Source organism: Phyllostomus hastatus, unplaced genomic scaffold, assembly GCF_019186645.2.
Source record: "Phyllostomus hastatus isolate PE091 unplaced genomic scaffold, TTU_PhHast_1.1 phas_scaffold_55, whole genome shotgun sequence".
Lineage (NCBI taxonomy): Eukaryota > Metazoa > Chordata > Mammalia > Chiroptera > Phyllostomidae > Phyllostomus > Phyllostomus hastatus.
The window spans coordinates 13,583,707-13,596,426 of NW_025334035.1; the positions used below are offsets into that span (position 1 = coordinate 13,583,707).

Below are 12,720 nucleotides of genomic sequence, written 5' to 3' on the forward strand. Positions count from 1 at the left end.
GAAAGAATAGTAAGTGCAAAGGTCCTGAGGCGGGACCATGACTGCTGTGCCTGAGGGGCAGGGAAGAGCCAATGTGGCTGTAGGGTGTGGGGGAGGGAATTTTGTCATAGCTCACACTTACACACATATTTGTTCATTAATTCAACCTTTACACAGCCTGGCCAGGGGCCAGGCTCTGAGTTACTACACACACCCCTTCGACCCCATCCCTCGTCCCGACACAAATTTGTGGAGGGCCCGGCCTACCTGGAACACAATCCTGGATTTCTCAAGCAGATACTGGGAGGTTATGGCACCGGCGATCACGCCCCTGGGGTGGGGGGGGGGCAGGGTCAGCTTGAGCCCGGGGAGTTGGTGGACAGGGCCATGGGGCTGGTGTGGGCACTGAGGGCTGTGCCAGGATGTGGCACGCACAGCTGGGTTTCTGGGGCCCCTCCACTGTCCCACTCACCCCTCCAGAAAGATCTCCACAAACTTCCCAAAGCGGCTGGAGTTGTCATTCCTGACGGTTTTGGCATTGCCGAAGGACTCCAAAAGGGGCGTGGCCTCTAGGATCTGGGCCCCGGGAGAAGATGCAGAAACTATTCTGGGGGCTCAGGGTGGGGAGCCTGGCGAGGGCCACTCCTGGTATTCCCAGACACAGACCTCCCCAAGGACCCCCTTCAGGAGGGGCAATCAGAGGTAGGCTCCCCCCACCACATGCAGCCCCACCCTACACGCAGACCCCAGCTACCCCACTGGCAGGACCAGCCTCACACAGGGCAGTGCCCAGCCAGGACAGGTGGTTAGACACCGCCTGCTGCTAACCCCACCTCCACATGGAGTGTGCACACATGCATACACCCATGTGCCTCTCACAGGGCCATGGGCATGTACACACACGCGCGCGCACACTCCAAATACCTTTATCTTCAGGAGCAGTCAGGAGGCAGAGAGGAGAGAGGGAAAAGGACAGAAGGTTACCTGTGGGACTGATCACCTCTCCCCATACAACACCAGGCCCTCTGACCATTGAGGGTCTGGCCAACCCCTTTGGGCCCCTGTGGGGTCAGGAGAGCCACCAGGTAAGAGTGAAGCCAGGAACCTCAGAGACCCTCAGGCATCTGGGCTCGGGGCCTGCAGTGTGGCTCCAGATGCAGATGTCTGCTGGGCCTACCTCCCAGAAGGGTCTAGGGAGGTTGTACCCTCCCTCCCCTCCCAGACATGGGTAACCGGGGTGCCTGGAGGCCTCTGGTCCTGCCTCGGGTCCCTACAGAGGCCCTTGGAAAACCTGCACAGGGCACGTCCTCCAGCCTCACTCAGTCACAAAGCCAAGTCCAGAGGGCGGGGCCCTCTGAGGCCCGGCCCCCACCGGCCTCTCTCTGCCCAGCACCACAGCCTCCTGGCAGCGTCCTTTACAGGCAGGCACACGCCGGCCTCTGAGCACCAGGAGTCCCTCCCTCAGTAGCCCTCAGCACCACTGGCAAATGCTCTTGTTTCTTTGTATCTTGTCTCTTCCACTACCGTGTCAGCCTCCACAGGCAGGAGTCCGCCCTTTTGCACACCGCTGGGGTCCCAGCATCTACACAGGACTTGGTGCACAGGAGGCCCTCAACAGATACTTGCTAAACAGGTGAAATCTATTTTATCAGAGCAGAGCTAATCACATCTCCCATTTATTAAGCACCTACCATGCACTGGATCCTTTGGCCTAATAGTTAACAATCCTATAAAGTAGGCCCTAATATCACCCTTGTACAGATTAGGGGTCTGAGACTCAGAGAGGTGAGGTAACATGTCTGTAAGTGAGAACACAACCCTGTGACAACTGTGTACCTAGTTGTGCATACAGTGTCCTCATGCTGACTCATCTTCTCAGGATAAATTCTTAAGGGAGATGCAGGGGAACCCCAGACTCTGCTGAAATAATACCTGTTACCTTGGGGAAGGTGCCAGTTCCCTCCATTTGGTCACTCCTGCAGTTGCAGTTAGTCCAGGAAATACTGGGACCATTGTACAGAGGAGAAGGCTAAGGCCCGGAGAGGAGCAGGGGCCGGCCTGGGGTTGCTCAGTGGGTTAGGATCTGCCTTGGCTGTGGCCTGTACTGTCCCTTAGTCCTGGAGTCACTTGAGAGCACCCGAGGGTGAGTCAGCTGCTTCTGTATTCCTAGTGCCCACGGCAGGGCTGGGGTACATGGCCAGGGGCTAGGGGCCAGGACAGGTGAGTCAGGTGGTGAACACCTGGCTCTGTGGGGCCAACAACCTGGCCTCCAGGTGGGGTGGTACGTGTGGTTTGGGTGCAGAGCCTCCAGCCACTCCCCACCCCGGGGAACCTTGATCCTGTGAGGACACATGGCCAAAACCAGCTGGTGGGAGAGAGCCCTGAGACTGTTTCCAGCATGTTAGGAGGTGTGGGTTCGGGTTCTATGGCACCATCTTGCTGACCAGTGGGAGACTGGATGAGGGTGATACCCATATATGAGGGACAAGAGACATTGTTTAAGACCTTGGACCCAGCCACGCCTAAAAGCGACCCTAGATCCAGCCTCTCTGGTTATACAAGCAGGCTGAGCAGGGCTAGGAAACAAGCCCACGGCTGACCCAGTGGGCAGGCATGCACTCACAGCCACTGAGCGCCCCGCATGGGAGCTCACCAGCCTGCCATGTCCCACAGCACCAACCACCCTCCCTGACCCTGCCAAGAGAGTGCTCGGCCCTGAACTTCCCACCTCGGTCCCTCTAGCCCCTCCCTTTGGGGCACTGGGCAAGCTGACTCCCTCCCAGGCCTCAGGGCCCCCGCCGTGAATGGGGCCCTGGAGGGACACGGCTGAAGGAGGCCCCGTACACAGGCAGCCTCCGTGTGCACACTCGTTGGCCTACTCGGCTGGTCCTGCAGGAGTCTACTCACAGAGGTTTTGAAAACCCTGCCTGGGGCCAAGGGACAAGGATGGCCTGGCTGGTGGCCAGGAGACTCAGGCTGATGGAGGGGCTAGCAGGCCAAGGTGGGCATCAGAAGGGGCCCACCAAAATGTAGCCCTCCTGACCGAAGAGCCTGGGCTGACCTGCTTCCCGGGGCTGAGGAGCCTCTGCCTGATGCCCCCAAGATCACCTGGTGAGATTGCCATCGTCTGGGTCACTGTGGCCACTTACAAGCCTTCATGGGCCAGGGCGGGAAGTCTAAGAGTCAGGTTCTAGGCAGACAGACCTTTGTCTCCAGCCCCACCTTCCCTGAGCTCCAGGCTCAGAGTGCATCCACAGCCACCCACCTCCTCTTTCTGGATGCCTGGCAGATCTCGAGGGCACCATTGCTTTCTCTCTGCAGCCCAGTGCACCCGGCTGGCTGGCTGGCTGGCAGCAGCCCCAAGCTTTGGGTGGCTCAGGCCTGATGCCTGGGATTACCCTTGGACCCTCCCCCTCTATTACAACCTTGTCTGGTCCCTCAGGAGGTTGCTGGCTGGCCTCTGAACTGCTCTGGGGTCTACTTCCTTGGCCTGAGCCTCACCTGGATTCCATGCTGCCACTCTGATGTCCCTTGAGCATTCCAGACCTGTTTGCACCCCAGGGCCTGTGTGCTTGTGGTCCCCTCTGCCTATGTGCTACCCCCCAGGTCTCCTTGGTGCTCCCTTGCCTTTCAGCAGGGCTTCCCCCAACACATCCTCCTCCCCCTTCTTTTCTCCACAACTCACCACCTTTTCACATGCACATAATTCACTTGTGTGTTGTTTTTCTGTCTTCTCCGCTGGAACAGTCTGTCTCTGCTGCCTGCCACCCTGGAGCCCAGCTCAGGCCCAGCACAGAGGGGGTCCTCGGGAAACCTCTACCATTCTCAGGTTCAGAGGTCTTGCACTCGGGGCAGACCTCCAATCCTGCAGACTCTGGCCGGGCCTCCTCAGCATCCCAGTGTCTGCTAAGTACCCTCCTAGGCCTCCCTACATTTAGTCCTCTCCTGCCTCTTCCAAAACCTGCTGGGAGCCATAGCCAGGAAGGTGAGGCCAGGTGGGGGAGTAGAGGGACGTCCCTTGTCCCTGTGACCTCTACTGTAGCCATCCCCAGAAGGCTAGAACCTGGAGCTGCTGGACACAGGCAGGAGGGGTCCCCCACAGAGGCTCCCTGGGAGGCAGAGAGAGCCCCAGGCCCCAAGAGCACTCTCAGTGCAAACCTGGGCTGAAATGTCCAACCTCTGAGTGGGGCTAAGAAGTCTGGGCTCTGGGGGAGCACAGGGGCTGCTCAGCTGAGAACCCTGGGCAGACGACAGACTCACCTGCTGCATGATGCCCCGTTTTTGGTTTATGGTGGCCAGGTAGCGCAGAATCAGCTTGGTGGCCTCAGTTTTTCCAGAGCCGCTCTCTCCACTGTCCAGGCAAAGGGACAGAGTGAGCTTCAACCAGGCCACTGCCTCTTGTGGCTCCCTGACTCCCACCACAAGGCAAGAGGCAGGCTGGTGGGCCCAGAAGCCACGTGGTTTCCCCAGGTCTGTCTGGTGCAGACCTGTTGCCTGAGGACCCTCCCTATATCCCCCTCCATGTGCACAAAGGTCCTCAGCCTTACCTGCTGATAGAATTATGTTGCTCACCTGATGATTATGCACTGGTTCTGTTTGGCATCGAGCATTTTGGCGAAGGCAAGGTTCGCAATTGCAAAGAGATGCCTGGAGAGACAGGCCACAGGGAACACTGTGGTGGACCCCTGCCTTTTGTGCTTCCAAACATTCCAGAGGGCAGGTGCAAGGGTGGGGGCATCTTGTCCAGCCAAGCAGCCATTCCCACTCCACCCCCATCCTTGGGGAACCATTCCCTACTCAGGGCCACAGTGGCCTCCATCTTGGTAGGAGCTGTGGCCAGGCTTGGGAAAATATTGTTGGGCTGAGCAGGTGGGCTGCCAGCTGCCATCAGCCCTGACCCATGGCTGAGGGGCAGCCAGGGACTTGCCAAGCTCAGACAAAGACCCAGGAGAGCCCAGGACTGCTCAGCAGATACTCACGGCGGGTTCTCTCCCAGGGCCCGCCCACTGTACTGCTGCACCTGCTCCAGCCCGTAGATTCCGAACATCTGGTATGGGTTCACTGACACCAGGATGCTGCCGATGTACGTCTGTCTTGCAGACAGTCGTGGCCTCAGTGCCATGACTTCTCCCAACCCTGAGTATCCCTCCCCTGTCCTGACAGCCTGGACCCCTGATTCCCTGGGGACAGGCGTCTGGCTGCCTGGCCTCAGTGTTTGAACCTTGGGCCTCTAAGAGTTTGGTGGGTTGTCTGCTCTGGTAGTAGGATTTCAAGCACTGTGATGGCGGAGGCTGGGAGGGTTTGGGAATAAGGAAAGCCTCATAGCCATGATTCTGTGAAGGGTGCGATGTCAGCTGCTGCCTGCTTCCTTCACTCACAGTCAGGGCCAGGATCCAGGAGCCCCCGCCTCATTGTGAGGGCAAACCTCCACCTGCTGGAGTGGGGAGGTGACTGGAGGGCAGTGGATTTTGAGGTGACCAGAGCTCTGCCAGGTAACTCTGGTGCCTGCACTGTGGTTCTAGGCCTCTGTCTGTCATTCTGCGGCCAGTGGCTCCCTTCCTCCCTTTGGCCGCCCCACTCCTGGGGCCCAGGTCTATGGATTCAGGGATTCTGGAAGCGTTCTCTGTTGGGCTCCCTGTCTCCGGGTCTCTGTCCCGGCAGCCGCCACTCTAGGGCGCTGTTTAGGACCTTGGATTTCAGAGCTCCAGGCTCCAGTAGGTTATGCTCAAAAAGTAGAAACCTCAGAGTGGAAATGAGAGGCCATAAGTCTGGGGCCATGCAGGAGAGATCGATGTTTCCCGCCGAGGACCCAGGAGACAGGGAGGCAGCTGCCTGGCAGCCTCGAGCCCAGGGCCGAGCCCCCCCCCAGGACTCACATAAATGAGGTTCTGCTCAAATCTGGTCTTGAGGTTGGACAGCACAGAGGTTTCCTGGAGGTCTCTGGGAGGGCAGGAAGGAAAAAGGGCAGTCAGGCCAGGCCTACTTCCCTTCAGTGCAGGGTCTTGGCCAAAAGGACCTGAGTTCAAGCCCTGTCTCTGACACTAACTAACTGTGAGGCCTTGGGAAGTTACTTAGCCTCTCTGTGCCTCAGTTTCTTCATCTGTCCAATGGGTATGATAATCAGTGCCCTTTCTCACTCACTGGGTTGAGGATGCTCTGAGCTAGCAGACATAAGGGATGAGCCACCACACCTGGACAATGATATAGGCCAGCACAGCCCTCGAGTTCAGGCACCACCAGCGTGCCAGCGCCCTCATAACAACAGCCATGCCACCCATATCTTATAGATGAGAAACTGAGGGGCACAGCTATAAATTGACATGCCCGAGGCCCTCCAGCTGGTAAGTGGTGGGGCAGGGAGTTGGACCCAGGCCCACCTCACTTCCAGAGCTGAACTGTGCACACATTTGGCCTCTGTGACACTGTGTGGCCCTCACATTACAGATGAGGGAACTGAGGCTCTGCAAATGTTCCAGAAGGTGAAGGGTGCCCTTGGTAGGAAGGGGAGCTCTCCCCAGTGACCCCTCCCTGACCCTGCCATGTGCCCACTCACTCCAGTTGTGTCATGTCCTCCACACCGTCTTCCTGCTGCTGCCCGAGGATCCGCGTGGACGGCAGGTTTCGGATGGAATGCATCTGTGAGAGAGGGTCTGCGGTCACGGGTCTGAGGTGCCCATGTGGGGCCGCCTGACTCAGACACAACTGGGACCTGCTCTTGTTTTGAAGGAGGGATCCTGAAGCACAGCCAGGTGGGGCCTGTGGGCCTCCTTGCCTTAGAAGGCAAGCAGCTGTGGCACCTTACTCGGGGGCAGTGGCGCCCTCTGCCCGAGCATCCCTACGTGCTCTTGTGTCTGACCTGGGTGTGGGTGCCGCACACTGTCTGGCCAGAAGCCCTCCCGGCCTCCCGAGCTCTCTGAATGCTGACATCCTTTTCCAGGGTGAACCCCAAGTCTTTGCTCATGTGATAACTGGAACATTTGTATCTTGGTGCATGTGGCCTCCAGGAAGACCAAGACCAAGGCTCTTCCACTCTGTGCTGTGCCTTGGTGCCTAGGCTGGGGCAAGCACGGAGGCCCACACGCAAAGACCTGCACACAGTGGAATCTGTGGCTCAGACAAGTCCCATGCACACCTGTGGGCTTGCAAGGTGCCGACATGCAGGAAGGCCTGTGGTGCCTGGCTCGAGGCACGGGCTCGAGGCACGGGCTCTCAGCACCCATTTGACACAATTTCATGTGCATGGACACTTCAGGCTGTCCCCACACCTCGGTGGGGGGGGGGGCGGTGTCTTGGGATAAAAGTCCTGATACCACCTCTGGGCTGCAGGATCTCCTCTGTGCCTGTGTGTACACACGTGAACCCACGAATGCCGTAGCTGCTTAGAGCTTGGTGCGCACACACAGGCTCCCCTCATGGCTGTGGTACACCCGAACACACAGCTCAGGCACACAGGCATGCAGGCACACCTGGGCCCACATGGTTATCCAGTCTCTCAGGCCTAGCCCACACCCCTCCCTGAGCAGGTGAGGAAAGGGGACACCAGGAGGGAGCCCTGCATGCTAAGTAGGCCACGGGGAGTATTGCCCTGGGGCCCTGGCCTCCCGCCTACCAGCCTGCTGCCCATGTGTGCCAGTGGCCGCAAACCCTGAATAATTCAGCCACTCACGTATTCCAGGGTGAGGAGGGCCCAGGCATCCTTGCCCCTCACCCCAGGGCGCCCTGCAGCCCGCTCCCGCAACGCTGTGGCCCACACAGCTCTGGGTACCCGCCGCCGGGGACAGGGCCCCCCCAGCAGCCAGGCTGCCCCTGTCGCCATTGCCGGGCGAGCTGGCTGCCCGCTGCACTGGGCACAGTCTGCATAGGTTGAGAACTGCCTGCTGCCCCTGCATGCCCCGCCTACCCCAGGAGTCTCCGGGGAGGCTCTGGTGACCACTCCCCCTTCACTGAAGGCTACTCAGTATGGGGCTCACATTCCACCACAGAGCATGACAGCCAGGCATGGGCTTGGCACCCCTCAGAAAGCTGCCTGCCCCTCACCCCACAGGCAGCAAGACTGGGGAGGAGTCTTGGCTCAGCCCTGATCCACCGTGTGACCTTCTGGGTTTCGGTTTCCCCATTGTGCAATGAAGAGGGTGGAAGCCTGGTTCTTGAGCCCCTCACCTCAGGGAGTCCAGAATCCTGCAGCACACCCTGGGCCCTTAAGCAGGAACCCCAGAGAGAAAGAAGACTCCAACTGGAGGGAGGGTCAGGAGGAAACAAGAGAAAGTATGAACATGCATTGGGGTGGGACAGGGTGGGAAGGGTGGACAGGCAAGTGCTGCAGTTTTGTACCCAGCCAGAATCTCTAAGGGGCAGCTGAGTACAGATATGCCATACAGACTACACTGGGACAGGGCTGCTCAGAGCCCAGGCTAGGATGAGATCCCTTCCTCAAAGTGACTTGGGAGGAGTTTCTGGTGCCACTGTCCTGTACCTGGGGCTGTTCTACCCAAGTCACAGATGGGAAGACTGAAGCCCAAAAAGCAGCAGCTCAACATGGTCTTGAGATGATCTCCTGCCCTGTTTCCCAGAACAGAACCCCAAGCCCTCCCTCTGACCTGTGTCCCCATACCTTGTTCCACCAGCTTTTTGGGCCAGCCTCTTCCCAGGGGTCCCCATGGGGTGGACAGGCAGCTTCAGGGCCCAGGCGGCAGGATGGGGGGTGGGTGTGTGCCTGTGGCCAGGGTTGGTGTGTCTTCGCTGGCAGCCAGAGGCAGGACCACAGCAAACTCCAGGCTCTTGGCTTGGGGCTGGGCTCTGGGTCCTCAGTCAGCTGGGTGGAGGGCTGCGGGGTGTCAGGACCAACTTGCTGGAAAGAGCTCGACTTTTGCACTTGAGGCATGACTATGGCAAAACGCCCAGGACCTGCCTGGCGCAGCTCACCTGCCTTGGGCAGGGGCCCCATGGCACGAGTGGGCTGCAAGCGGGCAGATGCACTGGGCAGCGTTCCCCAGCGGCGCCATGGTGGCCACGTAGCCCTCATTAGGTCACATTTGGCCAGAGGGTGGGAGAGGCTGAGCCTTAACACCTTCTTCTCTAGGGAGGAATCCTTGGGGGGCTTTGGGGTCAGGGGCTCGGGCTCTGCTGGTGGCTTTGGGTCCCCAGCGGGGGCCTCTTCTTTGGGCTTCCCAGGGCTGGGGCTGGCCGATTTGGCCAGCTCTCCAGGCCCCGGATCATGGTGTCTACTCAGGAGGACAGTGGTGAAGTCACTGTTCTCCAGCTGGGGGTCAGGTGACAGCACAGGGCTGACTTGCTGGAGAGAGGGGTTTTCCGGTATTGGAGGTGGCCTGGAAAAGGTGCGTCCTGGCCAGGGTGAGGATGGGCGCTGAATGGGAGGCATGTCCACATCCCAGCTGGGGGCCAGTAGGGGCATTGTCCAGGGCACTTCTGAGTCCTCCGATTCCTGCTGGCTTTCCCGGAGCTCAGGGGCAGCTGCAGCCACAGCCACAGCCACTGGTGCAGGCCAAGGCCTAGGACTGAGAGGCCCCTGGAAGGACTGGCGCATCCTGGGTTTCACTGCTCTGGTGGGCGGCTCGCTGCGGCGGCGCCACGTGTGTGGGAGGCGGGAGGACAGGTTGAGTGAATAGTGTCGCCGGCTGGCGCCCAGTAGAGGAGAAGGCAAGGGTGACTGTGGGCCACCCACCCGCCCAGAGACACCGTGTGGGGACAGGGGCTCCCGCAGTGACCTTGGGCGGCGGGGCAGGGGCGAGAAGGTGGGCTGGAAGGGGCCAGCCCGCATGGAAGGCTGAGGGGATGCAGGGCCCAAGGGGGATCGGTAGCCCAGGCCGGGCAGACTTCTCAGAGAGGGCTGGGGGGAAGGCAGGGGCGGCCAGGCGTGCCTCCGAGATGTTGGTGGGGAGGTCCTGGGGAAGCTGAAGGATGCCCCTCGCCGGCGGGAGCCCTGGAAGGAGGGCCGGGGTCCAGAGATGGCCAGCAGGTCGAGAGGCACCTCGGGGCTCACGGGAGGGGGCTCCACGAAGGCCCACCAGCCAGCCTGCGGTGTCAGCGGCACGTGGGCCGGCGCGGCCCATGGCGGCGGGTGGCGGCGGAGCGAGCCGTGTGGCGGCACGTGGGCTGGTGCGGCCCAAGGCGGTGGGCGTCGGCGGAGCGAGCCATAGGGCGAGGCCGGCCGGGGTAGGCCCGAGAGAGCTGGGGAGAAGGGGCTGGAGGGCAGGGGTCCGGGGCTAGGGGTCCGCCGCGCAGCAGGCGGGGAGAGCAGCGCGCTCCAGTGGGCAGGCGGCGCGGGCGCGGGCACGGGCGCGGGAGCTGGCGGGGGCGCGGGCAGGCCGTGTGAGTTATTGTTGTTGCGTGCCCTTGCCTGGGCCCTCCGCAACACTATGGGTGTGCTGGGCCGGTCGGGGTCCATGCCGGCCAGCTTGTAGCCGAAGCGCTTGTAGGCGGCCTCCCTAACTGCGGGGGCTCCCCGCCGGGCCTTTTGGCTGCCCCTGAGCCGCGAGACGGGCTTCTTTTCCGACAGCGTCTTTTTCAGAAAGCGTGCAAGTGAGGTGGCCGGGCGAGGCGAGGGCTGGCCGAACTCAGGGCTGAAGCCCAGGCCGCGGTGGGCGCGGTGCGCTTGGAAGGCCGACAGGGCCCGCTGGAGGTTGCGCTGGCGCGGCGTAAGGAAGCCCCAGAAGGGGTAGGCGTAGGGTCCGGTGTGCACTGGGGGAACCTCTTCCTCTTCCTCCTCCTCCTCCTCATCCCCCAAGGGCAGAGGGATGTCCAGGGAGGGGGGCAGGGGCACCTCCAGCTTCTCCTTCCCAAACAGCTTCACCTGGGGCCGCGGGAAGAGGCGGAACCTGCGGATGAGGGAGAGCTTGGACCTGGCCGGCTTGTCCATGCCTTGCTGTTCGAAGAAGGTGGCGCTGGGCAGGCGGAAGGAGGTGCCCTGCCGTTCTGCCACCGCCTCCTCCGGCTCCTCCAGCTCCTCCAGCTCTGCGATGTCATCCATGGGGTGGGCGTAAGGGTTATGGGGTGATAGGATGGGTGGTGGCACCCATGGGTATGCGAAGGCCGACTCCTCTGGGTAAAGATAGGGCACTTCTGGGGGGTATATAGCCTGGGCCCCACCACCATAGATGCCTTCAGGGTAGAGGTCGCCGTAGGGAGCACTGTAGGGCACGCTGTAGGGATCAAAGGCAGGCACACCGTACGGGAGGTCGTAGGGCACGTATGGCCCATCATAAGGGGCAAAGGGGTCCAGGTAGTAGCCGTGGGTGTATGGCTCGCCCTCATAACTATCGTAGTAGCTGTAGGGAGACACATATCCCCCTGGGGGAGCATAGGGGGGCTCATAATCGTCGTAGCCATAGCTGTAGCCATAGGGAGATGTGGGGTAGTAAGAGCCACCATAATAGTCCAGGTGGTAGTAGTCGTAGGGATCCTCCAGTGGGTACCCATGAGGGTTGTCTCCATAGGGCGGCCAGGCTGGGTTGTAAGAGCCATAAGAGGTGTAAGGGCCATACGGGCCGTAGGCAGCCAGGTGGGGCTCCTGCTCCTCCTCATACTGGTAAAAGGACTGCTGGTCGTAGTAGTCGTCACCCTCGCGGTGGTAGTCGTAGTACTCGCCCAGGTCTTGGAAGCCCTCCAGCCCATACAATGACTTGCGGGAGCCTGCGTGCCGGAACGGGGCCTCGTCCTCAAAGGGCAGGAAGCCCACGGGCTCTCCAGATGCGTAGATGCTGTGACTCCGGGGAAACCTCCGCAGGCGGCCTCCAGGCCGCAGGATCTCGGCACCCGATGGGAAGGGCAGCTTGCGGGAGCCTATGTGAGAGCCCGAGCGGTTGAGCCAGGCGTCCACTGTGGCCCGCTCGCTGCCAGACTCCTCAGCCTTCTTGATGAGGAACTTCTTGGTGAGCCAGTTGATGGCCGTGGACGCCTTGCTGAGTGACTGGGCGCGAGGCCGGAGGCGGCCATAGCCCCGGCGGCCCGGGAAGCGGATGACCATGAAGGACGGTTTTTTGCCCTTCATGGCGCGCTTCTTCTTGCCCATGCGCATCTGCGTCATGAGCTTCGACGTCGACTTGAGCACGGTGCGTGCCTTCTTTTTGCGTTTGGTCTTCTGCGGGCCCGTGTGGAGGCCCCAGAAGAAGGCTGATGCGCTCCGGAATTGGCCCTTTTTGGAGATCTTGGGTGTGCGGTCACGGAAGCCCATGAACAATCGCGACGTCCCCTTGAGGCTCCGTTTGGGTTTCTCCGGCTCCTGCCCCTTCTTCCCCTTCTTTTTCTTTGCTTTCTTCTCATCCTCTTCCTCCTTTGCCATGGTGGCTGTCTGCTCCCCACTGGGCTGGGGCTGGTGTCACAAGCGTAGGGACCTGGAGACCAGCGATTCTGCTGGGTCTCCTGCCTGTGGCTCTACAAGCCGGGACTGGCCTGGGTGGCTTGGGGAGGGACAGCTAAGCTGCTGTTGGCCGGGACCAGGTTTCCAAGGGGGTGGATCCATAATTCATCTGCTCAAGAGGCCGCCTTGGGTTTCACCCTCAAGCTGTGGTGGAAAGTACGTGGGTGTCGTTTATCCAGAAGAAGGGGAAGCCAGTGAAGCCTGGGCTGGGGGAGACCATCTTGGCCTTGGAGCTGTGACAAGGACCACCATGCTGACCTGCTGGAAAGAGCTCCCTGTGCCTCAGCTGGTTCAGCCCACTGAAGTGAGTGCTTGTGTCACTGCCACTTCACAGAGGAAGGCACTGAACCCCAGAGAGGGGAGCC

General features: G+C 60.8%; 1 protein-coding gene across 1 annotated transcript in view; it reads right to left on the reverse strand.

Annotated features, from left to right (window-relative positions):
- Positions 1–12,277, reverse strand: part of MYO15A (myosin XVA) — a 51,221-nt gene extending 38,944 nt beyond the window's left edge. Inside the window, exons 1-10 of the mRNA XM_045824481.1 lie at positions 10,135–12,277; positions 8,591–10,077; positions 6,533–6,615; positions 5,856–5,919; positions 4,959–5,068; positions 4,552–4,626; positions 4,240–4,330; positions 904–909; positions 452–555; positions 247–310 (exon numbers count right to left, since the gene is read on the reverse strand). Coding sequence (XP_045680437.1) covers positions 247–310; positions 452–555; positions 904–909; positions 4,240–4,330; positions 4,552–4,626; positions 4,959–5,068; positions 5,856–5,919; positions 6,533–6,615; positions 8,591–10,077; positions 10,135–12,277 — 4,227 coding nt within the window. The remainder of the gene's footprint in view (positions 1–246; positions 311–451; positions 556–903; positions 910–4,239; positions 4,331–4,551; positions 4,627–4,958; positions 5,069–5,855; positions 5,920–6,532; positions 6,616–8,590; positions 10,078–10,134) is intronic.
- Between the last annotated feature and the right edge of the window lie 443 nt (positions 12,278–12,720).